The 27117-nt window shown below is 39.5% G+C and overlaps 1 protein-coding gene across 10 annotated transcripts in view; it reads right to left on the bottom strand.

The window, feature by feature from the left end:
• dnajc6 (DnaJ (Hsp40) homolog, subfamily C, member 6) overlaps positions 1-27117 on the bottom strand; it is a 42611-nt gene that overhangs the window by 14419 nt on the left and 1075 nt on the right. For 3 of the 10 annotated variants that reach the window (XM_031283898.2, XM_031283906.2, XM_031283902.2), the window contains exons 1-6: positions 22857-23282; positions 14951-15086; positions 5824-5873; positions 4975-5123; positions 1979-2101; positions 245-378 (exon numbers count right to left, since the gene is read on the bottom strand). In XM_031283898.2, the coding sequence (XP_031139758.1) occupies positions 245-378; positions 1979-2101; positions 4975-5123; positions 5824-5873; positions 14951-15086; positions 22857-23061 (797 nt within the window). In that variant the 5' untranslated portion in view covers positions 23062-23282. Of the gene's footprint in view, positions 1-244; positions 379-1978; positions 2102-4974; positions 5124-5823; positions 5874-14950; positions 15087-22856; positions 23285-27117 lie in introns of those variants that run through there. The other 7 variants (XM_031283905.2, XM_031283903.2, XM_031283901.2 and 4 more) reach the window with 5 other exon arrangements.

Here is a 27117-nt window from a genome sequence, read left to right as displayed (position 1 = left end):
TGACATTTATTTTGTTATTATGTTAATTCGGGCAGCTGGTAATATGTGGAATTCAACCACAGAGAAAACACAGAAAAGAAGAAAGTGTTACAAAGAGGCCACAAGCCAAATTGAATTCTAGTGTGTTTAGTGTGAATACATTTTTCCGTCCTTTCTTTCTCCCTCACTTCCCCTCTTCTATTTCTCAATCTCTGTCACACCCACATGCACACACACATACACACACATGTTCAGAATTACAAACCTGTGGTGTGAGGGCCAGAGGCCGGAACCTGGTCTCTTGGCGCTGAGCAGCTGCATGGCAGGAATTGGGTTGTTGAAGAGGTGGCAGAAGCAGAACATGGCACAAACCAAAACACCAGAGAGAGCACGGCCATCCTAAATTAACACACAGCAAAGGAGACACTGAGACGCTTGAGTAATTGTTATATTTAAAAGCTTTACGAATATACTTTTTGGTCTTGTCTGCCATGCAAGTCAATCCCTGCACTGCTTCCATTTACATCTTAGCATTGCAGCAATGACAGTAGCAAGTGTGAACATGTGTAGATCCAGCCACTGAACAAAGTGAATCAAAGTTTCTGAATGCTTGCTGTAACTCCAGCTCTAAGATGAACTGTTAAAGTAGCCAGAATCTACCTAACTTACTACAAGTCATAGCTCAAAGAAGTTCATTTATTCATGATGAAGTTATGTGCCCAAACAGGCCGACGCTAAATATAACTGCAGTAGAGATATTTGCTCACTGAATGAACTCACTGTATTTACTCAGAGTTCATTTCAGATTACAGGGAGACAAAAACATTCTTGTGATCCAGAGCAGAGAAAACATTTATTTTAAAAAGGAACCATTTGGCGGAGGTTATGCAAGATGGAGCAGTTTGCCAAGCCACAGCCAAACCGCAGTGACTTGGCAATAACATGCTCCGCCACATGCCAGTGTACAGTGTGGCTGTCACTGAATTAGAACAGACAGAAAACCCTGTTTCACCAAATACTTCAGCAGTGATTGCATTGCAAAACTAAATTTGTATTTAGGGTTTTAACTTTGTTTGAAATATGTCTGACATTATCAAAGCTGTACAGTATCATCATAGACATATTAAAAGTGTAGCTTGTTGCTGAGGATTTTTTTTTCTCCAAAACTTATCTCTGCCAAGCAAAATACTGTATTTTGGACAATGCAAAGACCAAGTGATGAGCAACAACAGAGGCAGATGAACTGACAGGACTGAGAGAAGCCAAACAGAAACAAGCAGTTTCACAAGCTCCAAGCTGTGTTTTACTGTATTTAAAGTTCTGTATTTAAAGTTAAAAACAAGGCTGACCAACATTGCCACATTCAGGGTCTGCAACAGTAAGAGGAGAGGAAGAGAAATAGGAAAGAGGCTAAACATGGGGTTTGTTTCCCTCATTACGATTCCTTGTCTGTGGGGCTTGTAGCTTTCATTTGATGGAGAGTGGGAAGATCACCTCGCTAATTTAGTTTTCACTCACACAGGAGAAAAACAAGAGGTTGACAGTTTTCTAAAATGATCACTAAATATGCCTTTTTTTCTGTCACAGTACAATCACCATGTTTCACACTGTGAAAACCAAACATGAGGTTTAACTACAGATTTTTAGGATCATGACTTTCATAAAGTCATCTGTGTTGGCAGTTAATATACTGTACATTAGAGTGGACACAGAGGGCCTCTGAGTACATTTCAAATTGTCCTCTGGCAGCATCTTTTGAGCATAGACTCAACGTGAGTTAACTAAAAAACAATTCCAAAAACTGGGATGTCCCTACACATAAAAAATGCCTTCACTTCATAGTAAACTGAATGAAACATGGCAATAGACGAGGTAAGCAGTGCAAAAGCAAGGACAGTTTGCATTAGCTTCAATAACCCATACGATCAATGGAAAAATAAGTGGAGGATAGGGATAAATGTGATGAAGGTACCATATGACTATATGAGCATCTTCTTACCGAGCAGGTGATGACACAAACATTCTTGGGATTCTGTTTGAGCCAGTTGTGCATGTTCTTACACACAGCAAACAGGTTGTGGAGGCTGGGAGCCTGGCGAGAAGGCCAATTACACTCTGAAACCTGGAAAAGAGTTGTTGGAAGAAATGAGAGAGGGAGAAGGAATGAGAAAAACAGGGAGAGACATAGAAAAAGAGATAAGGAGAAAAAGTGCAAAGAAAGGCAGAGAGACAGGGTTGAGAAGAGAGAGGAAGAAAGTTGAAGAAACAGAGGACACCAAAAAAAGATATAAAATCAGGAGATGAGGAGAAAGGAGAGGTGGAGGTTAGCAACACCACTGAAGCAGCAGAGCAACACAAAACACCAGTTGCCATGATGAGTCATCTGCTTGAGATACAGCAACTTCCACAAGCAGACAGGGGGCCATCTTGGCCATGTTAACTCGACAGCTTGACTTTTCAGCGTTCTTGGATGTTTCTGCCGGAGGGTGGCAGTCTTTTATCTATAGAGATCCCACATGTGCCTCCCACTTGAATCCAAATCCAGCTGTGCAAAAGTGCTGCATGACATGAGCAAAAGACTCCATGCTGAGATTAGTCATAACCACAAAAATGGAATAAAATAGAATAAATAGAGCATTCAGAATCAGATCCTGCTTTTGAAATGGTAATTTAGCTGGGGCACTTGACCCATAAGATAGATCTTTTTTTTAGAAACCTCTATGGTCACAAGTGGTTATTGCTGTGGTGAATCATGTAAAAAATGCATGATGAATCACTGCTGTAGAATATTAAATAGCAAAAAAATACTTATTATCTATGCAAAAATACACTCACTAATGTTGCTATATCGGTGAAGAGCATCCCCAAATGTCCTTCCAGCTCACGGTCCATCCACAAAAACAGTTAACTGGAAGAACATTGTGTTAATTGGGGATGCTGTGGGGCTCTATAATAAAGTGTATCTTTAAAGCATGAAAGGCCAGTAATATATTATCTGACTGGGATTATCTGACTAAACATTGAGTATTTAAAGCAGTAATGCACCCAACGTCCTGAGTTTGAAGTTGTATAGTCATGAGTTCAGATGGTGTTTGTCTGAATTAAACCTTCTTTTTTATATGAAAATATAATGACTCTGTAATGTGACTGAGTTGCTTACACTGCTGATCCTACTGAGAAACAACACCTAACTTTGCAGCTCTTTGAAGCTCTCAGCCACTTTTACATATTGTTTTACTTCTCTGCTCTGTATGATGGTCTCCCAATGAGTCTTAGCAAAAACAATATATGTAACAGTAGCAAGCAACCTGCTAAACACATAGACAGTTAAATTAATGGACAAGTGAAGTCTATTAGAAGCACTTTTCTGGTGATGGCTGAGCGTTACTGCGCAGCCTCAAACTGAGCTTGACAACGTAGATGTGACGTGAGCAACCTGTCTGAAAGTTGTAAGTCTTCTGGTAGCTGTGCCAAGAGAAATCTCAATCATTCCGAATCTTGCAGAGACGGAGAGCGTAGGTATATGTAAGGAGATAACATAGGCACAGGCTAATTATTGCTAACTAAAATGCTAGTTAACATTAATAATTAAACTAAAACAGCTAATGTAAGTCGAAACTGCCTGCAAGCTTCTCCTGATTATACGTTAATTTGTCTACTATGCCGCATGGTTATGAAACAATCATTAGCCTATTTTTACGTGAGATACAAGGTAATGGAGCCTTTTATACATTGTCGTGTTTCTTTAGAAATAAACAACAGACAAATAGAATCTTTAAACGCTTCAGATGTAAAGTTATTCGCTGTCAAAGTGACGCCAAAATGAATGGCAGTCAATGGAATGCTAACGGCAGGTGATGGCTTGTTAGCATCAAAATGTCTCCATAGGAGGTACGCTTTGCGGATGCTCGCTTACCCCCTTGGCTAAACACTTAAATGAAAGCTAAAGTAAGCCAGTGGTAAGCAAGGAATCAACATATTAATCCTGCATTAACTGAATTTTGGCCACTTGGGGGCAGCAGAAACAAGCTGTAACACAATATGACATATTATCACCTTTTAGGTTGATATTTACATTAGCATTAATTTGCAGCTGTAGTAAACACATTATTGACAAAATATTACTTATAAATTTTGATATTACAAACGTGTTGGCAAACAATTGCCGATGTATATAATTTTGACTCTCTCTGTTTAAGGTCTCCTCCAACTACTGATGGAAATATCTCTTAAGCTGCTAAATGTTACACTATCTTTACAAACTGGTCGATAACGTTGTCTGTCTGCTGTTTGGTGCTGGACAGGTACATACATACAGCAAGTTTATCACAGCTTTATCTGGGCATCTAAAAAAAAAAGCTGCAACACTGATGACAGCTGTGAGGGTGAACCAAAACTAAATGTTGCAGGCTGTAAAACAAAAATAAAAAGGAAATTGCTAAAAGGCTATGTAAAGGTTTTGGGTACTGTAGAGTTGGATGATACTTCTCTGTGGGTTTGTCACTAAAAGTTCCCTTGACGACTTTCTCCCCAGCGAAAAAAAATACATTGTAGCTTAAACGACAGAGAAGTGACAAGCAATGATAGGTGGAATTGGGTAAACCTAATTAGAAGCTTCTCTCTGGGTGCTTCCATAGTTCATGAGCAGATGTAGCAACAGTCCCCACTTAAAATGCTAGCAAACCAAAAATAGCTATCAAACTGTAAAAATAAGTCCTCATATCTCACTCTAGTGTTGCAATAACCCAGGGAGTGAAAATGGTGCAGCAACCACGCTGTAAGAAATAATTCGTAGAAAAACAGATAATGTCCTGGCAGAAAATTACCAGTACCTTTTCCATTAAGTTCACGGACATTTCTGTTAATCCAAAAATCTAAATATGGATAAACACCTGTGAAAAATCATTACAGAAAATTCCTTCATATTAACACCGTATAAACTAATAAATCTGTAACAGCTTCATCCGTGGCTTCATGAGGCAGTATCACACTCACCCTATTGGAGAATTTGGCGCCGCGGTAGTTGCGCTGTGATAGATTGAAGACAGTGTAGTGGTCGGCATGGCGGCTGTCGAGGAAGGACCGAATGTCCTCTATGTGGTTCTGGTAGCCAATCTGCACTGACTCCGCGGGGTAGGTCATCACTGAAAATAAAATCCATCATTCAGGATGATTTCAACAGTTTCATGCACTGTTGGTGCTGACATTTACATACGCATATCATCATATACATCATATGTATATGATAAGCTCACACTTTGACAATCCTTCTTTTATCCTTCTCTACAATTATTCTGCAATTAGTGAATCAAAATTTTAAAATATGCTTCCAGCTGATTATGTTCTTTCTGCTGCTCCACACTTATGAGCGTGTAAAGCTGGAAGCAATGTGAAAATGAGAGATGAGGGCAGAGGGAAAGCTGAGGGTGCAGGTGTCTGTATTGTTTGTACGTATGTATTGTATGTATTTCCATGTACCAATTATGATTTTCAATGTTTGAATTCAAATCTAATGATAGTTGTTGGCTTGTTTGGTCAATGTCAATCAAATCGGATCAAACCAAACTCACATGGTCCTAGGTTTTGAGTGTTAAATTCTTAATAAATAATAATTTAACAAAATTGTTTGTATTTTGATGGTTGCTTACATGGGTGGTTTTTAAATGTTAAATAGAGAATCACTTAAAATTTCAAACTAACTTGGTGCTTTAAAATACAGCTTTTTTAAAATAATGACAATTGACTAATTTATTATTTCTGGTGACAATGTTAGAGTGCATCTACACACACACCTCACACATGCACCACATACCACAACATTTGCTACAACTAAATGTGTTTTACCTATGATCCGTGACGTAATGTAGGCAATGTCCAGCTCCCCTTTAGTGTACCTGCGACAAAAAAAGATTATTTTTAAAGCTTATTTTCAAATATTCTTTCCATGCAATTCTCATGACATAGAGAAAAGAGAGAGCAATAATGAGAGATAATTACAAGTGTAGTACATTGCAAAATGTCTTCATATATTGATTGACTGAAATGTATTTCTGTAATCAAAAACACAGTATATGCTAAAATATGGGCTGGTTCAATTATCCCTGGTGTGTTATAACCTTTACATTAATATGGAAAAAATATAGTTGTGAGTAGCCCTTGAACCTTTCCTTCTGCATTGGGTGGCAAGAGGTGCCATTATATTGCAGTATTGAAAAATCGCAACATGACTTTTTCTCAAATCCTTCAGCCCTTATGTCGACCTTCAGCAATGTTACAAGCAAAAAGGCTGCGACTGAGTCCACTGACACCTCAACAAATCTTTGAAATTTGCACAGTATTCGTGAAACAAAATGCCTTTGTGTGTATTACAAGTATACTGTTATACAGCAGGCACATGTGTTAATGGTTTTCAAGCAATTTAAGCATTTAGTCAGGAGAGTCAAAAGATACCCTGTTGTTGAAAAATGTCATGACCAGCATCCAAAAGGTTCTCCAGCTCTGCTTCTCTGCTGTCAGTGCATCAGGCTGCATGTCATGCATATCCAAGTAATTAGACTCAACAGGCTTTAGAGCAGAAGCTTCCATGTGTCTGGCTGTGTGCAAGTTGTCTTTTTCAGTTTTACCACATTAGGCTGAACTGCCGGGATCAAAGGAATACCATATGTGAATTCTTCAATTGAGCATCACTGACTTTCGTTTCTAAATTTAGCTAGTCCATATGGAGTTTTTTTTCTTTTTCAAATCTCTGACAGCAGCTGCAGTGCACATGCATACAAGTAATCCACTGCTGCTGCGCCATGGAAGTGATGGAAAACGATGCTTGTGAAACACTATGAAAACAGGTGCAGAGTGGAGAGGAGTTTGTTTAAATGGAATTAAATTGTTTTCTTCTTATTTCTTGTAATGAAAGAGTCATTAAAGTAATTTACAAAAATGTTTTCCCCCAGCAGTGCATGACTCGACTACCCGCTGCACTGCAATTACCATGCAAAACACATTAGTAGGCTAATATGCATCAGATTGAGTTGACTTGTTGCCTATTGTGAAAATCCCCAAAGCAGGATTGATGTGGGCCAATCCCCTCTGTGTGGTCATGGAAAAGTGCCATATGACCCTGATGCAATCCTAGACCTGGTTATATAATGCTGTGCTACTTAAATGGTCTGCTTTGGAGTGACAGCATGCTAACTGTGTTTTGGGATTTTTTTTTTGTAGTGCACATAAATGCATTTTTGGATGTTATGTGTATTATATGGTAATTCCTAAAGAGAAAAAAAATCATTTCATTGTTGTGTGGCATAGACAACTGCTAATATAACAAATAACCTGAGTTAAATCCATCAAAGATGTTGTGTCTGTAAGCCCTCCATAATTAAATAATTGGACCACAGTTCAGGTTTCTATTTTTATCTAATTCTGTGTGTTTATCCCAGAGTGAAAATGAAGACTGCAGCTTTCACAGTGACATGGAAGGTAAGTATCTGGACTGTATTCTCCTATTTTTAAGCCAGTATACTGACTACTTTTACCTTTATGTGGAGTTGCTATAAACACCCATTGTTTATTACCTTGGTGAAAAAGAGGAATGTTTGAAGAATGTTAAAAAAAAATTTAATTCATTTCTACCATTTTATCTTGTCCTGATCAAAATTGAAGCGATTAGTTTTCTACAGGGTGTGCTGTGTAAATCTGCTTCTCCCTTGAAATAGCTCCTGGGCTATTAAAGGAGAGAAGCAGGTCAGGTGTCAAGTTTAAATGGCCATGGCCAATAGCCATGGAGTATGCAAATGAGCAGTCTCCCTGACCTCTTGAGGTTAGAGCTACAGCCAATTAAAATGTACTGCAAGGTGTGGTACGGAGCTAGCTGTCCAGGACTAATGTTTTGCTAACACAACATTCTAAGCAGCAGTTCATATTTAATGTTGGGATAACTGTTGTGTATTTTGACTAATTTTACTTTTTACTGTTGGTAAACTCTGTGTACATTTGTTAGATCAACTATGTTGTACTTACGGTGGCCCTGAAGTGCAAATCACAACAGCAAATAGAAAAACGCAACAGCAAATCATAAAACACAACGGCAAATAGGAAACCATTTCAACAAATCTAAAACACAATGGCAAATAGGAAAACACTTCAACAAATCATAAAACACGACAGCAAATAGAAAAACACGACAGCAAATGTGAAAACACTTCAACAAATCATAAAACACAACAGCAAATATGAAAACACGACAGCAAATATGAAAACACGACAGCAAATATGAAAACACGACAGCAAACAGGAAAACACAACAGCAAATAGGAAAACACTTCAACAAATTAACTTCTATCGGAAAAGGTCCGTCTGTCTGTCCAATCAGGAGGGCCCGTCCTCTGCTAGATAGGCCCTACCTTTTCCAGTAGAAGTTAATGTAGTTGTGTTTTATGATTTATTGAAGTGTTTTCCTATTTGCTGTCGTGTTTTCCTATTTGCTGTCGTGTTTTCCTATTTGCCATTGTGTTTTATGATTTGTTGAAATGTTTTCCTATTTGCCATTGTGTTTTATGATTTGCTGTTGCAGTTTTCTATTTGCTGTTGTGATTTGCACTTCAGGGCCACTGTATGTACTTCCTATGGGAACTTAAAGAGTAAATCTCGCCACAATGCAACCTAGGGTCTTTTTGTGAATGTACCCGAGTCAAACTTTAGTTTAAAAGCATAATTAGGACGGAAACGCCACTATTAAGATTTATCATATTTTCGTTTTTCGGTCAAATGGCCTTTTGAATGGGAGTGCTAGGCGCACTTCTATGATAGCATCAAAATCACTATTTTTAAAACACTAAGAAGGCTCGACACAACATGAAACTTTGCTTGAAGTATCACCAGGGTCTCTACACATGAACTCGAGCATTGAGAACATTGTTTGTGTACACAGAGTTTACTAAAAAGAAAGGTTTTAACGACTCACTTTAGCAGTTGTTGATTACACTATCTGCCATCTTGTCAGTCAAAAAGTATCAATCTCTGAATGCGAATGAACGGACTCCATAGGAGGAAATGTCATTCTTACATGCGGCTCCTTTTTCAACTACAAGGTCAATATTGTTTTTCACTAATGACAAAACAACAAATTATCCGTGCATTTATATGGAACTAAGCTTTAGGAATTTTCCATCTTTACTCTCCTCCCTCGACTATTTTTGACTGGCTAGATGACATAGCTACAGTGAGTTGTTCAAAACCTTTCTTTTTAGTAAACTCTGTGTACACAAACAATGTTCTCAATGCTGGAGTTCATGTGTAGAGACCCTGGTGATACTTGGAGCAAAGTTTCATGTTGTGTCGAGTCTTCTTAGTGTTTTAACAATAGTGATTTTGATGCTATCATAGAAGTGCCCCTAGCACTCCCATTCAAAAGGCCGTTTGACCGAAATACGGTAAATCTTAAAAGTGGCGTTCCATCCTAATTATGCTTTTAAACGAAGGTTTGACTCAGGTACATTCACAAAAAGACCCTAGGTTGCATTTTGGCGAGAGTTACGCTTTAATATTGACCTTTCACTGGTTTTGTTTTTTTTTTCTGGCATAAGGGACAATGCAACTAATTCGACAAGTCAGTCTCTTTGTTTGTACATCTAGTTCTCTTGGTTCTGTACTTTGTTTTTTACAATAATGCTCTTGTTTAGGGTATCTCATCTTTTCCTAGTTTTGAATCACTATAATTCAATGTATTGTCCAATACTGTTGTCACAGTTTCACAATTGTTTTCAGTCCAACTGATCTTTCACCTTTATTGGAAGTGTGCTTAGCTCACAGCATAGCAGTGTAATTACAGGCATAGCGAGGGCAGAAGAGTGACAACAACCACACACATGCAGATACCCACAAGCACCAGCACCACAGTGCCTGTTGTTTATGTTTCTTCTGGAAGTAAACATCAGGAGCATGAAAGCCATTTTAGGGCTGATTATGAGTGGAGAGGTGCTTTGAGTCTCCAGTGACTACACACACACACACACACACACACACACACACACACACACACACATACACACACACACACACACTCTCTCTCTCTCTCAAGCAAACAAACACAGTGTAAGTGGGCTGGATCCCGATGGAAATTAGATTTGGGTTTTCCACATTCCCTGCATGCTTTGCTCCAAAATGCTCTATCCTTCATCTGCTTCATAATGGATACTTTCAAGTTGAGAATGACAACCAATATAAGAGGCAACAGAAAAGCACTGGCCATATTAGTTTGCACTGCAAACCACTGACCCTGGGAGCCTGAATGTGTGTTTGGTGGGGGAGGGTGGAGGCCAAGGCGAAGTGCGCCTATCACAAAACCAGATCAGCCATCCAGACTCCATCGCCATTGTGTATCTCACAGACAGAGGAACACACAGCTGAGCGTTGTTGACCGATTGGTTTCCATGCAAAAATTCAGCCAGGTAAACAAACAAGCAGGCTGCTTTAAATAATTCAGCAACAGCCTTTTGCCTGGGATGTAGATGAGACAGAAGCACAGAGGAACCAATCAAGTCTAGTTGGGGTGTTAAAAAAGGGCCTAACAACTGAACTCACAGGGGGTTTGCCTTGTATCAAGCTAAAAAACCTATATAAAAACAGAACATTGTGTAATAGACATTTCTACCGATAGGGTAAACAAAGATTACAATAGGTTTCTTGTAACTAGAATAAAAATCTGGCCACCACATAGCAATACATCATCTTAAAGGTAGTAAGAAAAAAACGAAAACAAAGAAAAAGATAATATTCTCCTGCTACTTTACATCTGATACCTACATTCATTTATTTTTTGGCCACTTTGGAGCAGCGCAAAAAAACTACAAACACAACTTTGACAAAATATTAGACTGACTCCAAAATTACAAGATGGCAGCGCATCTGTATCCGTATCTGGGCTATTTTGTCATCACTTTTGTACAGTGGGAGTAAGTGGAGACATTGTCGTCCATCGTTTTTTACCGTCTACGATTTACACATTCATCAGACACAGAGCAACATTAGCATTTATTTGGAGTCCACCTGATAAATGTTAATCCAATATTCACTCTCCTTTTAGCTCCTGGGGGAAATATCTGTCTCTTTAGCTGTTAGACGCTCCACTATGTTGGACTGTCTAACCAAAACAATGAGCTAAAGGATGCTATAAACCTCCCCGGAGCTGAGGGGAAATGCAGAGTGGGATCATAATTCTGTGTGTGTTTGTGACTGAGCAACCCCTTTCATATAACACATAGACTTTTAATCCATTTTGTATACAAAAATATTGATGAGAGCAGCTTTAACAGTGTTGCAGTGTTGTTTTGTTTTGCCTACGTTTAGACCAGTCTGAGTCTTGAAATACATAAGCAATCTTGTTTTCTCTCTGTCTGGGATATTATAAATATCTTAATGAATATCTTATTACAATTAACTGTCTTAAAACATGTTGAATGATCTAAAGCAAATTGTCCTAAATCCTGAAATAACATATTCTGACTTCCTTGAATTGATGTCATGATTTGGCCACTGGAAAAAAATCTGTTATTTAGTGGAAAAAGAATTCCAAAAAGACAAAAGAGAGATATCAACAGAGTGTTAGTAGTAGTAATGCAGACAAATAAAACAAATGAAAATAAGTGAGAGGATGGATGAAAACCAGTGTGAGAGACAGAGAAAGAGACAGAGCAGCCTTTTTTGCAAGGTGAAAGAGAGCTTCCGACCTCTCAAGAATACATCATTAGATCCTGCAGCTGTTAATCATACAGTATCTCTCTTATTAACAGCTGACTGTCTCCAAGTTTCATGGAGCAACACAGGGAAACTACCAATGACAGTCAATGGGCAGGACCCAGCATATCATGATACTATATCTATACAATCCTTCCGTCATGCTTAAAATGTGCTCTGTAGATCTACTAGATAGTCAAGCATCTAGCTCAGTCTAAAGATGTTGATTTATTTATGAAGGCAATAAACCACCCCCTCCCCCATCCTTGAGAAAGCACTTGTGTTGTTACAGTCATCTCTTCTGTCCTTCCATTTCTAAATACAACTATTACATGTTATGAATACAACAATTAACAATTAACTCTCCAGTGTGTCAGATCACAGCAGCATAGTTAATATTGACACTTGTCATAGGATCACCAAAGAAGCCTGTCTGTCTAAGCACCTTTTAAAGTGTACTGCACTAAGCTGTGGCACATTAATATACCTCTGTCCATCTACCTTTCCGTTCTGAGGCTTTCAGCCGGTTGCCACGGTTTCCTGCCTCCCACCGCCCCATTATCCCAACCACCCACTCACACATAGTTATACAGTCCACACACAAACACGCAGGGCTCCAATGAAATGAATCCTTCTGTATCAACAGTGCACTGGCCGTTTGGCACAATGAATGGTCATGAATAATTCAGCCAGGAGAAGAGACGGCAAAGAGAGGAGAGGAGGAAAGGTGGAGCCGAGATGAGAGGCGGCCGAAAAACACCAGGGGACCGACCGGGCAGGAGAGTGGGAGTTTGCCAAGAGCAGAAGAGGGGAGACACAACGATCAAACTTGCTGAGTCAATAGTGAGAGAGGAGCTGTGTGTGTTTCTGACAATACAGAGGGCCCTTTGTGCTGCCCTGTACAGATGCCTGTGCACAAACATACTGGGACGACCGAGCCGTGCCAGACTCTGCTGCCTCCCTCCATCCACACTTCTTTGTTTCTCTTCTAAAGTGTTTGGAAAATCACTTCACATTGTAGTCGACAGCTGAAACAACATTCAGTTAGTAATTACTACATGTTATATTGTGGCATCAACTTGCGTCATTCATTATCACGGCTCTCATGTTTGGAACATGTAGCAAAGTTGGCCATAGCGCTCTCAAAAATAAAAACTGTGGACTCAGTTGCCAATTATGCAACGTGACTTTGGGGTAAATATGTTTCTCAGCAGTTGCATTACGCTAATTCACCAGTGTATTCTGGTCGTTTCATGCTATTTTGATTGTTTGGTTTGTGGGTTGTAGCAGTTGTTACATAGTGGGATTGGAGTCCTCAATGTCAGGATTCTGACACAGGCTGTGTTTGTTCCCCGAAGCTTGGCTGCATCACTGTCTGTCTCACAGTGCAATCTAAGACCACCGTTTCCATCTGCCAACCAAATATTTCACAACATTAATCTCACAATTGTCAATGAGACAGCCAGCATTCACACAGTGTAAAGAGGCCTTAAAGCCCTCACACAGTGTCTTGATATGAACCAGGTCCAACCAAGTTACAGAGCTGTGGCACTGGCACTTTCAGACCTAAACACAGACAAGCAAATTGCAGGCGATACTGTAGCACTTGCACCACCTCAACCTGTGTTATTTGTCCTCTAAAGGGAGTGTAGTGTTCATGGATGACACACTACACTCATTGGACTGAACTCTGGTGGGGATGAGTCCGCCTACAGGCAGGTGATTGACCACCTGGTGATCTGGTGCAGTCAGAAGAACTTGAAGCTAAATGCTCTGAAGACAGTGGAGATGGTTGTGGATTTTAGGAAGGAAGCAGCCCCACCCACTCCCATCACCCTGGGTGACTCCACAGTCAACATTGTGGAGTCCTTCCGCTTCCTGGGCTCCATTATCACCCAGGACGTCAAGTGGGAGCTGAACATCAGCTCCCTCGTCAAAAAAGCCCAGCAGAGGATGTACTTCCTGCAGCAGCTGAAGAAGTTCAACCTGTCAAAGACAATGATGGTGCACTTCTACACTGCAATCATTGAGTCCTTTCTCACCGGCTCCATCACCATAGTGTATCATCCGCTCTGCTGAGAAGGTGATTGGCTGTAAACTGCCATCTCTCCAGGACCTGTATGCCTTCAGCATGCTAAGGCAGGCAGGAAAGATTGTAGCCGATCCCTCACCCCGGACGCAAACTGTTTGAACCCCTCCCCTCTGGCAGGAGGCTGCGGTCCATCAGGACCAAAACCTCACGCCATAAAAACTGTTTCTTCCCCTCAACAGTAAGCCTCACCAACAAATCCCCAGACCCCCACTGACATTGAACCTTAATCCTACATCCTGTCCTCTGCACATTCTATATATCCTGAACTTTTTGCACATCCCTCTACATTTTTGTACATCCTGCACTAACCATACTCTCATCTCTTTTTTCCTTCTTAGTGTTAAATAGTTGTATGTATGTATGTATGTATGTATGTATGTATTTATGTATGTGTTATTTGTTTCTGTATTGATTGTTTGTTTATTATATATTATTATTTTTATGCATGCACCATCAACCAAAGCAAATTCCTAGTAAGTGCTACTTCCCTGGCAATAAATCTATTTCTGATTTCTGATTTCTAAGACTATCCTGATTAGTTTGGAAAGAAAGGGTTAAAAGAACGGAGCTTGTGACCAGATTTTATTACTGTAATCTGAAAAAGACAAAATAGGATAAGGATGCAGAAGCTTAAGGAAAATAAAATAAAATAAGACTATGCAATGTAGGTTAACAAAGTGCTGTGTCTGGGATAAAAAAAAAAAAATCAAATATTTCTACATACTATGCCTAGTTTTGCAGAATCACAACTACAAACGTAGCTCTGCTCCTGTCTTTCCTTTCTCCTGGACGTATGAGACTGCCCTAGTTTTTTGCAGGCAAGAGCAGTGCACATAGCGAACAAATTATACAGCAAAAAAGAGAAGAGCGTAGTCTGTCCGGAGCTTGTACCGATGCTATTGAAATTGGATTTGAATGGAGGAACACACTTCGCTGTAACGCAAAGTGTTAATGCAAAATGCCTTGATCACAAGTAAGGCTTAGTTATCCCGTATTGTGCAAAAATGTCTCCAAACCTTGGTCTTTCAAACCAGAACGAAAGCTAAGTATGGCAGCAGTCATTATTGTAGCTGTAGTTCAACAAACATGCAGTTACCAGCGGGTGTTATGCAGTAGTACAGTACATCGTGCATGAATGCAGCGCTAACTTACGTGGCAACCTGATGCATGACCTTGGTGGAGGTGTCTTTCAACGTGTCCTTCAAGTTGTCCTTGAAGTTGCTGAAGAACTTCCCCGCTCCTCCCTTCACCATATCCAACAGTCCTCCGCCATAATTGGCATCCATTTCTGGGGACAGAGAACCTTTAGTCAATCAGAATCCACAGGGAAACAAAATACACACACAGTGAGGATGCCAACGGAGAGGCACACTTCCATGTAAAAGCACAGATTAAAAAAACCTTGCTATCTTACTTTTTCAATAGAAAAAGAATTGCTGTTGTTCTATGCAGAAAATGTTGTTTAAGAATGTATGCAATGTCCACATAAATAAATGTGATCCTTTAATTATAAACTGGAGTTTAGAGGTTTTCAATTGACTTCAGTGATGAACATATGAGTAACTGCATAACACGCATGTAGGTGGGAAGGAATGATGGACAAGGACACAAGAGACAAGACACATAATAAAATGCATTCCATCTGGAGGTGTGTGTGTGTGTGTGTGTGTGTGTGTGTGTGTGTGTGTGTGTGTGTGTGTGTGTGTGTGTGTGTGTGTGTTGCAAAAGAACCAAGTGTCATCTTAGTCAGCACCTCTGTGGTGATATGAGATTTTCTCGTTTCTCTCTTTCTCTGTCCTTCTCCTTCATGTATCCACACATACATGTACCAACTATAATGGCTTCACTTGAGATGTAACTTAGCAGTACAGACATTAAACATGAGGCATGTTTTGGGTTGGACCATTCAGTGGTAATCAGCTGTTTGCTCAGATAGAGTTTGGGTTTAGTTATTTCATAATATAATTTATTAAAAAAATCAAAAAAGTTTTAAAGTAGGATATTTAATGTCAAATGGTGGGGAAAAAAAGTCCGGAAAGCTAAAGGTGATTTATGACCAATAGTTTAGCGTCAGATTTCACCTGATAGCAGCACTGAAACACCACCCAGATGTATTATACATGATCTGACTGTATCATGCTTTAATTATATTATAATATTTTATATAATATGTTTAAGAAGTTCACTTTAGTTTGTTACACATCAGAATTTTTTTTTTTCACATTTCCATTAGCAAAAGATGGATAGTACCTGGTACCTTTTTTGGTACCACCTAAGTCGAGGTTCCATGCGACCTGAGCTCATACTAAAAGATGAAATTAAAACCCTGCAGACCACTGATTGGTCAGAAGGAATCGTCACTAGCGAGACATCATGCACAAACCAACTATTTTTTAATAGTCACGCGAGCCATCAATAGCTGTGTTTACTTTCTTACATTTACTATATGAGAGTGACAGTGGGAAGATCCGCCTTGTTTCATGACACAGTGTTGAGGTTCTTTCGTAAACATTCACGGTGAACAGAAGGTTTAAGTGGAAATGGCTTTGCTAGTTGTGTGTGACTGAAAAGGAGCCTTTTTTCAACTTGCTTCATGTTGTGTTCACTATCAACAATCTCTATTCCCATCAAAAACTTATAGGAGAAAACACAAGCAGCCCATGCTGACCATAGTATCTCTTTAGCGTACCGTACTGCATAGCTACATCGGCTGTGTGCGTAGGATTCATTCTACACTGTTACCCCATAATGCACAACTGTAAATAAAGCTTACCGTCAGTAATGTGAGCAAATCTTGTTTCACAATTAGTTCAGCTAGAAAGAAAGTTACCACCGATGTTCATCCAGCCAATAAGAGGTCAAGTTGAGCATGACATCGAGGTGAGGCATACGATGAGATAGTACAGTGTCATTAGCTGGAAGTTGCCTGCAATTTGTTTGATGTTATTGCCACTAAGAACAAAACCTAAGAGGAATAGCTAGTTGGCTATTACAGGCCACTGTTGCTTCATGCTGGAGGGCCACTGAGCCTTTTTCTGTGTGGACCTATTAGTTATATTATATTATTATTTCCAGATAAGTTGTTCTTCCTATGTGAGAAAGCCATTATGTGTGTCCAAAACAATCATATCTCCTTCTCTTTAATAAAGAAATAACCAAATTCAAATGTTGGGTCAAGCTCAGGTCTCATAGATGTGGATGCAGGCCATGCCCTACCTAGTATCTCCTCACGTATAATGCTGATGTTATCACACTAATTTCCAAGTTTTTTGCAGAAGAAAATCCTCTGAGATGTGCCAGTTTTTTTTTTAGATAAAAATCTTGATGATTTTGTGGTGCAATGGAGGGGCACACTTTTGATTGATTTTAACAGCAGACTTTCGCACTTACAAAGACATAACAAGCACTGTCTCTGAGGAAATCTGCTGGCTGCTGAGACAGTGTTTCCCGTTTAATCATAAACAGTAACTGATAAACTCTTTCACTACTTGTCTACTTTTGATCCCTCCGGTCCTCTCTCTTTCCCTGACTGGTTCACTCCATCCCGTCCTCAAATTTAGACTTTTCATCTCTGACTGCACAGGAACTGAAATGACAGGGATTCTGTTCTGAAGAATAAAGCTCCTGCTTGTTGAACTCATCCAGCATATGATCCTCAGAAACTTCCAAAACTCAAATGGAACTTTGCCTATGGCATACACGATTACCACTGTTAACTGAATAGGCACTCACACAGTGACTGAAGTGATTTGCTGCATTAGGAAAGGTTAAATACAGTACCTCAAAACAAATTTAATATGTCATCGGGGGCTCAAATTGGACTTGAGACTTCAACATTTAAACAGGAAACCTTTGTTATGTACTTGGAATGCAGAGTTCATGGGAATTGTAGGAATCCAGTGTTTTTGGAGGTTGACTCATACTATTGGATGAAAGTCTAGATATATAAACCTCTGCTGTTTTTGTTTTAAATCCTCCAACTTTATTAAAGCAACACAAAATAGCTTTATTTTCACCTTATTGATAGTGTTTTTTATTAGCATTTTTTTATTTATAGAAAGGAGCATAAAACTACAACTGAGTAAATACACTGAACAGCACACTAAACAACTGGTCAGTAAGTAAAGTAAACTAAAAGTAAAGGAACTAAAGTTCTGTCAGTAACAACAAACCATACTTGGCTCAACTGTTGTATGTGTAGTATGATATTGTTACCTGGAAACATGAGCATGTAAGCACAATATAAAAGGACCAAAAAATGATTAAAGCCTAGAATACTGCACCACTGACTTTATCACTGTGTCTTTAAACCTTGAAACCTTCAGCTAACAGCAGGCTTCATTTTTTACATCTTGTGAAACTGTGCACAGATGTATTGTCCCTGGCTTTTGAGGTGAATATTTTGTGTGTGCTTCTGGCATTTCATCTTTATTTATCTGTAAAGCAGAAAGTGTCAACACTTTGTAAGAGAAAACAAATGAAGATAACATGCAGTGAAAGCTGAGCCTCCCAATAAAAAAAAAACACATACTTTGTATGTCTAATAAATCAAGAATAACCCTGTTAATACTGTTGATTGAATGTACTTCTATATCACTTAATGTGTTGATTGTATCCTGGGCTAATGCCATACAATCACCATTTAACCTTCATTTGCAGAGGGTTAGATAAGTAGGTCAATATTACTCTCATGTCTGCACACTAATATGAAGCTACAGCCAGCAGCTGCTTAGCAAAAAGGCAGGAGGAAACAGCTAGCATGGCTCTGTCCAAAAGGTCAAAATCCACTTACTATCACCTCCAAAGCTCTAAAGCACACTAATTAACACGTTAGATCTTGTTTGTTTTATCCATACAAAAATGAAGTCTGAAGGCAGATTTTGTTATCTTTAGAGAGAGCCAGGCTAGCTGTTTCCCCCTCTTTTTAGTCTCAATGCTAAGCTAAGCTAACAGGCTGTGAGATGTTGCTTTATCTTAACTGTGGAGTGATATCAATCTTCTCAACTAACTCTCGACAAGAAAGAGAGTAAGCGTATTTCCCAAAATGTTGAACTATTCCTTAATTATGTTAACTATATTGAAACTAAAATGCTCCCTTTGCATTCTTCAGGCAATATTGTAATTTCACCTGCACATTTTGGTCTATTTTTAACCTTCTTACTATGCAAATTTCCCAGCCAGTGAGCATGACAGGGAGTATTAGGAAAACCTGCATCCTGCTCTGCCTTGAAATCAAGAGCTATATGAGCTTGACCTGGATCTGACAATCATGTTCCGATGCCTGCACAGGTAAAGAGGCATCTGTTATGATGAAGGAAAGAATGTGCTACAGATAAATCTCACTAGAACTGTTCCACAAAAAACAGGACCAGGCCAATAGCTCACCCCTCCTCCCTCCTCAACCGCCTCCTATCGCTTTCACAGAGTCGACCAATAGCAACAGAGAGGGGGAGAGAGAGAGAGAGAGAGAGAGAGAGAGAGAGAGAGAGAGAGAGAGAGATGACTGAGGGAGAGGAAAAAAGAAAGACAGTTCTTGTTATGTCTAGAGGGATCAGTGGGCTGTCTGAATATGTCTCCTTCCTCCTACAGCCACAAACATTTCTCCCTCAATGTCCAGCTTGGTGTGAATAACACAGATGGATGCATGCACACAACAATAAAACTTGACAAGCAAACACACTGCACTGCACTGCACTAGATCTCAGTGCTACTACTACACTGTGCCGGGCCTCGTTGTGTCCTGGACCAGAATGACTGCAGCGTCAACCCCGGAATCTAATCTGCTTAATTATAGATGCTGCTGATGAGACAAGGTTGTGTTTGCCTAATCATCTACTGAGAGAATTCCAGTGCTTTGAATGGCAAGCAAGGTCTTACAGGCTGCTAAACACATGACACGTTATTAAAAGATGTGACTGCAACTGTAGGTGCAAGCTAACAGTTAAACACTCAAAGAACATTTTGGTATAAAAGATCTGACATTCTGAAATTCCTCTTCCACATTCACAATATTTTGATACCTTTACAAATGCTTGGCCTAGTTTTAAACTATAGAGGCGAACACGTGCCTGGATTGACCTTGGATCCTCAAGCAAGACTACAAGCATTTTTGTAAGCATTCTGCAAAATAGATTGTGCATCCTAAACATTACTAAACATTGTTATTTGCAAAACAAGGGACCAAATTATGGCATCCATGATTTTGCTCGATATAAGTGGTGTCCTACACCTGTAGTGTCCCAGCAAGCTCATAAATGTCTTTACACCGTAGCAAGATGACAGGCAATGAGTTGAGAGAGAGAGAGAGAGAGAGAGAGAGAGAGAGAGAGAGAGAGAGAGAGAGAGAGGGGGAACAATGTGCAATGAAGGCTCCAAGACAGACTCAAATATGGGATGTTGCGGCTCAAGTTCAGCCCCCTAACTCCTATAGGCCACCAGGGCGCCACAAAACTGCAGTATGTTAATAGCTGTTTAACAAACTGAATCCATCACATTGAGAGTCAGGCTGGTTTTACTACTAAAAAAAACAAAATATAAACAAGGCCACTTAGAGGGGAGACACCTGCCTTATTCACAGCGAAATACGTAAAGTAATATTGTTGAGAAATGAGCAGAGCTGGAGATCATGTTGAAGATTGATGTTGCTCGTAGTACCCTAGCTAGATGATGAGCCAGGGCTAATAGGCCACAATTGCTAATGCAATAAGGATCACTTTCACACAATCTTTAAAATACGGTATTCTATAATGCAGTAACAGGCTATGAATCCAAAGTGGTACTCCCAGTTGTTAGCTGTTATTGCTAGTAAACACCAACTGGCATTGAGGAAGTTGATATATAGTCTGGACCAGTGGTTCGTTTTTTGGCTGGGAACCCTTTAATATGAAGCAGTAACTGCTTGTGATACCAAAGGTTAAATATTTCTATGAGTTGTGACATTTTTTTATTAGAATAACTGTTAGAGGCCCAAAAAGGTAAGACTTTGTAAAGATTGTAAAATCTAAATTTGCATATTTTTCCTCTTTTCTGTCCCATTAATTAAATGAAATCATGTAAGCAAAATTTCTGCTCTCCTGTAAATCATGTGCTTTCCCTCTATTTTATGTTGTATCTATGTCTCTGTATATCTGTGTGAATGTGTTAGCTGGTCTATGTGCCTCTCTGCCCGTGGCCAGATGGATGTGGGAGTGTGCAGACTGGTGTGCCAGATACAGTGACAAACCTTGCTAATACAGAAACCAGAGGAAGGCTCTGATACAGGCTCCATCAGATAATACAGCAGCAGACAGAGAGCCCAGCCACTGACGGCCGGACATCAACAGAACAGAGAGGTCTTGGTCGTTGCCAGAAAGATCAATGAATGTGTCTCCCTTCTTCTAGAGTGCCAACCGTTACCCTTCAGTATCAGGCTGTGTTTGAATGGGACAGACGGATGCATAGACATACAAAAAAAGGCACACATGTACATGAAAGAGACCATCCGTAAGACCGGGCAGACCAGACAGACATCTGACACTGGAGCCCCCTCCTCCACCCCCACCCTCCTCCATCACCACCAACCCAAATCCCCTTCCTTCAGTGACCCTGCCACCCTCCTCATCCTGCTTCTTTTGTTTCACTCTAATGTTCATCCCTGGAGGCTGGCTGACTCCACAGAGCACTGCAGTGAGGTGAACTGTACTTTTACACTTTACTGTAAATACTCAAAGTAACAGACTTCCCTATTAGCCTGCATTTACTGCAAATACTATAATTGCCGTCATTATATTATAATATTAGCAGTAATATTGTCCTTTTTACTGGAAACGGCACAATGCTTTAGGATAAAAACTGAAAATGATTTGGTAAACATGGATGTTGCACAAACACTGAGTTGGCTGTTCACATATTAAACATTTAAATTAGTTACTTGGAGATAGCCTGGGTGATGAGGGGGGAAAGCCCTTCATCAGGGTAAACTAAACAGATATACATGATGTTTATTTTGATGTTTGATAAACAGCTGTGTCCCATATATGATGGGCCAAATGTTTGGCATGACACATACGTACAAACTAAGTAGTATTAGTATTACAGTTATAGCAGTAGTAATTGTAGTAGTGGGCAGCAGCAAGGGTCGCAGTAGTAACGTCTTAAAACCTTTTCCTTTTCCAGAGGCTTTTTTCCAGAGGACAAAATTTATGTCAAAACAAATGACCTATTATAACTGAAATCAATAAAGCATTTACGGGATGTGTCATCAGATTAATGATAAACAGATTTTAGTTTTAATTAGATACATTAGCTTTATAATCCATCACTTATGGCCAATTGACTAAACTTCTCAACTGAGAGTATTTTGTGCTTCTGCTGCCTAAAACGGAAGCAAGATTTATTCTCTTAACTTACTTAGATGAGATTACTAATGTAGAACAATTTTACATTAAAAGCCCATATGCAATATTAAATAGGCTATGAAATGTGGTTTATATTACTGACAACTGGCTGGAAAATAAATTTGTAAACATTTGCTTCCAAATTTTGCATATTTCAATACATTATGGACACTAGAATAGAGTATGTGCTAATATGTGTACATAATTATTATGAGCATTCATGCAAATTTGTATAGCCAACTTTACACATATCTTAAACATACTTCTAAGTCTAGTCTGAACTGTATGTCAAATGCTTTGGTACTGGTCACCCTATAACAGAGATGTACAGGACTGGTTAGCACCGCATGTAAGAACACACATAATGCAGACAATTTTAGAAATTTTACACCAAACCAATGGCACTAGAACATGTCTTAATCTGTTCTGCCATGCATAGCCAAATATAGCCATTTAGGTGGGGTCTGGGAGTCATGAGCCCTGGAGGGGAATCCAGGAGGTGCATAGCATCAATGTATACTTTCACTATTGTTAGCCATTGTGTTGTCCACTGCTACCCCTGTGCTCACCAGGACAGTTACAGGCCACGCTACTGCGTAAACTCATTACATGTTATACTCAAGCACTCTTCACGTTGGCGTGCAATCGCTATCCAAGTTCCCGGAGGCGTTGAGTACTCTTACCTGAGCTGTCCATGGTGCTGCAGTCCTCTCTCAGCGGGCCTGCTTTCGGTCCAAGGGTGGTCGCTCTGGAGCCTGCCAGTGTGACGCTGCTGCTGCTGCTGCTTCCTCTGCCGACACTGAAGCTATCTCCGCCGCTATCGACCAACTGCAAAGATTCATAGCCATCGTAACTGGTCTTTTTCTTGTAGGCCCCCAGCAAGCTCATTACCGAAGCACACACAAAAAAATAGAAATAAAGGACAAAAGAAGCTCCAAAGACGTATAGGCTACGCTGCGATGTCGCCGCCACCACCGCCACAGCCGCCGCTGCTGCTTCTGCTACAACTGCTGCTGCTGGGTGAACCACATGTCCGAGGAGGAGAGGACGACCGGTCTCCTCTGTTTTCTAAAGGAAAAAAATATTCTGCCGGGTGCTTTCCGGTGCTCTCCTCTCTCCTCTCTCTCTCTCTCTCTCTCTCTCTCTCTCTCTCTCTCTCTCTCTCTCTCTCTCTCTCTCTCTCTCTCTCTCCCTCCCTCTCTCTCTCTCTCTCTCTCTCTCTCTCTCTCTCTCTCTCTGTGTCTCACTCTGTTTCTGTCTATCGCCTCCTCTTTTCTCAGGAGCACCGCATTTTACTACGACGCTTCAGCTGCTGATGCTGCTGAGTGCTGTAGTCCCCGACTGAGTAAAGGGGAAATCCGCCCCAACGCACAATCCTCTCATGTCATTACTGCATCTATTATTCACATACTCTAATCAGAATACGCTATAGGCTTATTTTTTTCCCTAAAGCTCACCAATACAGGACATTTTCATGTAAAAATAAAAAATACAGAAGAAATACAAAAATAAGGTCCTAAAAATGTATTAAGATATCATGAAGTTAAAGCACCACTACATACTAATTCTCCATTATATTTTGGAATATCCTTGTGATATCAATATAAGCATGCCTTAAAATTGCACATTAAAATATGTATGATAATATTATAGAATAGATATAGTTGTTATAATTGTCTTTGGTTGCAAAGGTAAGACTCTTACATGTGATGTCATTACATTTGCTCACATGCCCCTATGTAAAATGAGTAGGATCCCAATTTCACAGTTCCTATTCTGGGTGAATTTCCCTCTACCTTCTAGCCAATTATGATTGTCCTATGTAGTAATGGTAATAGCACTTGTTCTACCCTACAGTTGTTTCACTGAATATTGCCTGCATTATGTAATTAGCCTACAACATTTAAAGAATGTAAAAATCTACAACAATTATTTTCCTTATTAGTTGATCAGCTGATTATTTTCTTGACTAATCAATGATTCATTATGTCTAAAATGTCAGAAAATTGGGGAAATGCCTCTTACAACATTTCAAGTCTTTAAATTGCTTGTTTTGTCCAACCATCAATCAAAAAAGGTATTACATTTAAAATGATCTGAGACAGAGAAAAGCAGAAACTCCTCACTGGTACCTGCAAATGTTTGATATTTCAGCTTTAAAATCAAACTCAAATGATTTATCGGTTATCAAAATAGTTGCCAAGTTAACTGCTCAACTTAAATGGAAGACAGATGCCATATAGATGAGTGCTGGATGGTGTCTGCTGTAACCATGACTATACATGTACTGTACAAGAGGCACAGATCATAATGGTTTAAAGTGTGCTAAAAAAATTGTAGTGTCATCCATTAAAATAACAGAAGTCCTTTGGGAGAAAGTGTAGAGACATAAACATTTTTTTGAGATTGTTAAAATAGACCTGCTTTCTTGGGTAAATATGGAAGAAATTATGAGTCTGGACCTACAATACAGCAAAATTATTAGTTGAGTCCTGTTCTGAAAATGAACAAGGACCCCTAGCCTTGTCATTGTAAAAAGCATTGCAAGACAACAGCACCATACTTTGTCAGGAAAAGGAAACTCACTCTGCATCAAAGGGAATTTTCTCTACTCGACTAATAGCAGCTTTGAATGTTAATAGGCTCTTTGTAATATAATTAAAATCCAACAGATTTGAAATTTCAGCTCCAAATTTGTCATTTTAGCTCCACTTTTTTGTGTAATGACCCTGGATCCATGAATGACAAAACACTGACCACTGATGGCATGCTTCGTTCTTTGGCCTTGTCCCCTGGCAACGAAAACCCTGCATGGTTTTTGAAAAGAGGACATGAGCCTGGGAAACTCTTTTCGGAGAGCAGCCGGGGACTCAAAGCACAGCAGGAACAGAATGTCCAAAAGGGAGGAAAGATACCCCCGCCATCACCGGACGCAAAGTGCTGCCGCTCCATTGTTGGCATGGAGCTTCCTGTCCTAGCCGTGCCTACCAATATTTACCCCTTATGAGTGTGACTGTTTAGGATGCAGCAAGCAGGTGCGGTAAGGACGTCACAAACTTTGCCACGATCAAAGGTTTACACATGAACACATGAGAAAAAACCCCAATCAAAACATAAATAGAGCTGAAACAATTAGTATAATCATTGTTAGACCATGGACAGAAATTATGAATTATTTCCAGCAAAATTTGCCAAATATTCAATAGTTCCAGCTTCTCAAATGTGAACATTTGCTGCTTTTCTTTGTCGTATATCATAGTTAACTGAATATCTTTGGGCTTTGGACTGTTGGTTAGACAAAACAAGAAATGTGAATGTCTTAGCTTTGGCTCTGGTAAATTATAATGGGCATTTTATAGACAAAAAGATGAATCAATGAATTGGGAAAATAATCAGCAGATTAATAAATAGAGAAAATAAAGCAGCCCTGAAAGAAAATATTGAAAAACTGCACTTTTCACTTGCAAATGCGTAAAAAGCTTATAGGGTATTATTTTGGCCAACATCAGACCTCCATCAACATTTCTAGGCTTGTTATGATGGATGCTAGTTTACCCCTTATGGGTGTTGGGCAACCATTGCATAAAGGCTTATGGAAACATGGCATAAAATGTATTTTATGTATTGATCAATGGAAGAGACCTTATGATGACATTTGAGGCATTCATTTACAATCCTCTTTTAAGAATTCCTAAGCCTTTACATGTATGCTTGGTACCATTTTATGACATTGCTGTAACGTGATAGCTTGCTGACAATGACCTCGTGTCTCTTCATTGGTTTTTACCATCACACTCAAGGGTAGATTGAGGATTAATCATTATCCTCCTTAACAGTTAAAGCAGAATCCAGGAATCTGCTGGATCAGCTCTAGGACACACTTGACAAGACAGACGGTGGACTTAAATCTGTGGTTGTGTCTGTGAGATTTTAGATTGTGTAATCCAAGAATACTTGTTCTGCGTGGTAAAAACTGAAACATGACAGACACGCATTGGCTGCTACTTGTCTTCATAGATAAACAATGGCATTCATGCTGCACTGGTTTGCTACTACCACTGAGCTGGCAGGAGGCCTACCTTAGAGAAGGAAAACTGGAGGACCACAGTTTTCATCAACAGCATGTATTCTGTTGAAATGGTACTGAGCACAAAGACAGATTATTTACCTGTTTACTTATTTGCTAATTCCAAGGCTTAAACCCCTTTTACATGTGCCCTTTTAAATGCATTACAAACAGAGGCATTGCAAATAGAATAGTCTATTCATTTAGTAGTGAACTTAAATGCTTTAAAGAAATTAATAACATGTCCCAAGTTCTAATCCTGTGTTGTTTATTTATTTATCTATTTTTACTTACTAAATATGTGTCAAAAAAGTCATTTTTGAGTAGGCTTTTTTATATCCAAGTCCCTGTATTTTCTCTACTATAAAACATGAACATATTTTTTGATGACTCTAAGTATATTTGCTCAAGTGCTGTACTAAAGTAAAATTTTGATAAAGTTATACTTGAGTATTTAAATGTTCTGCTACTTCTACATTTATTTGATAACTGTATTTACTGTGCAGATTCAGAATAATAAAACAAAAATAGAATCATCAAGTAAAATCCTGGAATCCCCTGGCTTAAGGTAGGTGAGGTAAAAACTCTATTGGCTAAACCACGCCTTTATGTTCAAGGGTCGCTCTACTAAGCCCCGCCCACATATTAAGTGTAATAATACATCGCATTCCATAACGCTCTAAATTACATTTCACTGTGACTATAAATGAAATGTCCACATGTCACCTATATGTTTTTAATGGATGAACAAAGTGAATCAATGGTTGATGATCAGAGCATGAAACCACACCAAGCTGCATTAAGCTGCTCACGTGACGTGCGTGACGCTGGTGACGATGTGACAGTGAGGCAATTGGACAAGAGAGGAGCAGCTGCCC

This window comes from Sander lucioperca, chromosome 11 (assembly GCF_008315115.2).
Source record: "Sander lucioperca isolate FBNREF2018 chromosome 11, SLUC_FBN_1.2, whole genome shotgun sequence".
Taxonomy (NCBI): domain Eukaryota; kingdom Metazoa; phylum Chordata; class Actinopteri; order Perciformes; family Percidae; genus Sander; species Sander lucioperca.
The sequence above is the reverse complement of the archived record's forward strand: the minus strand, read 5'-3'. Positions and strand labels throughout refer to the sequence as shown.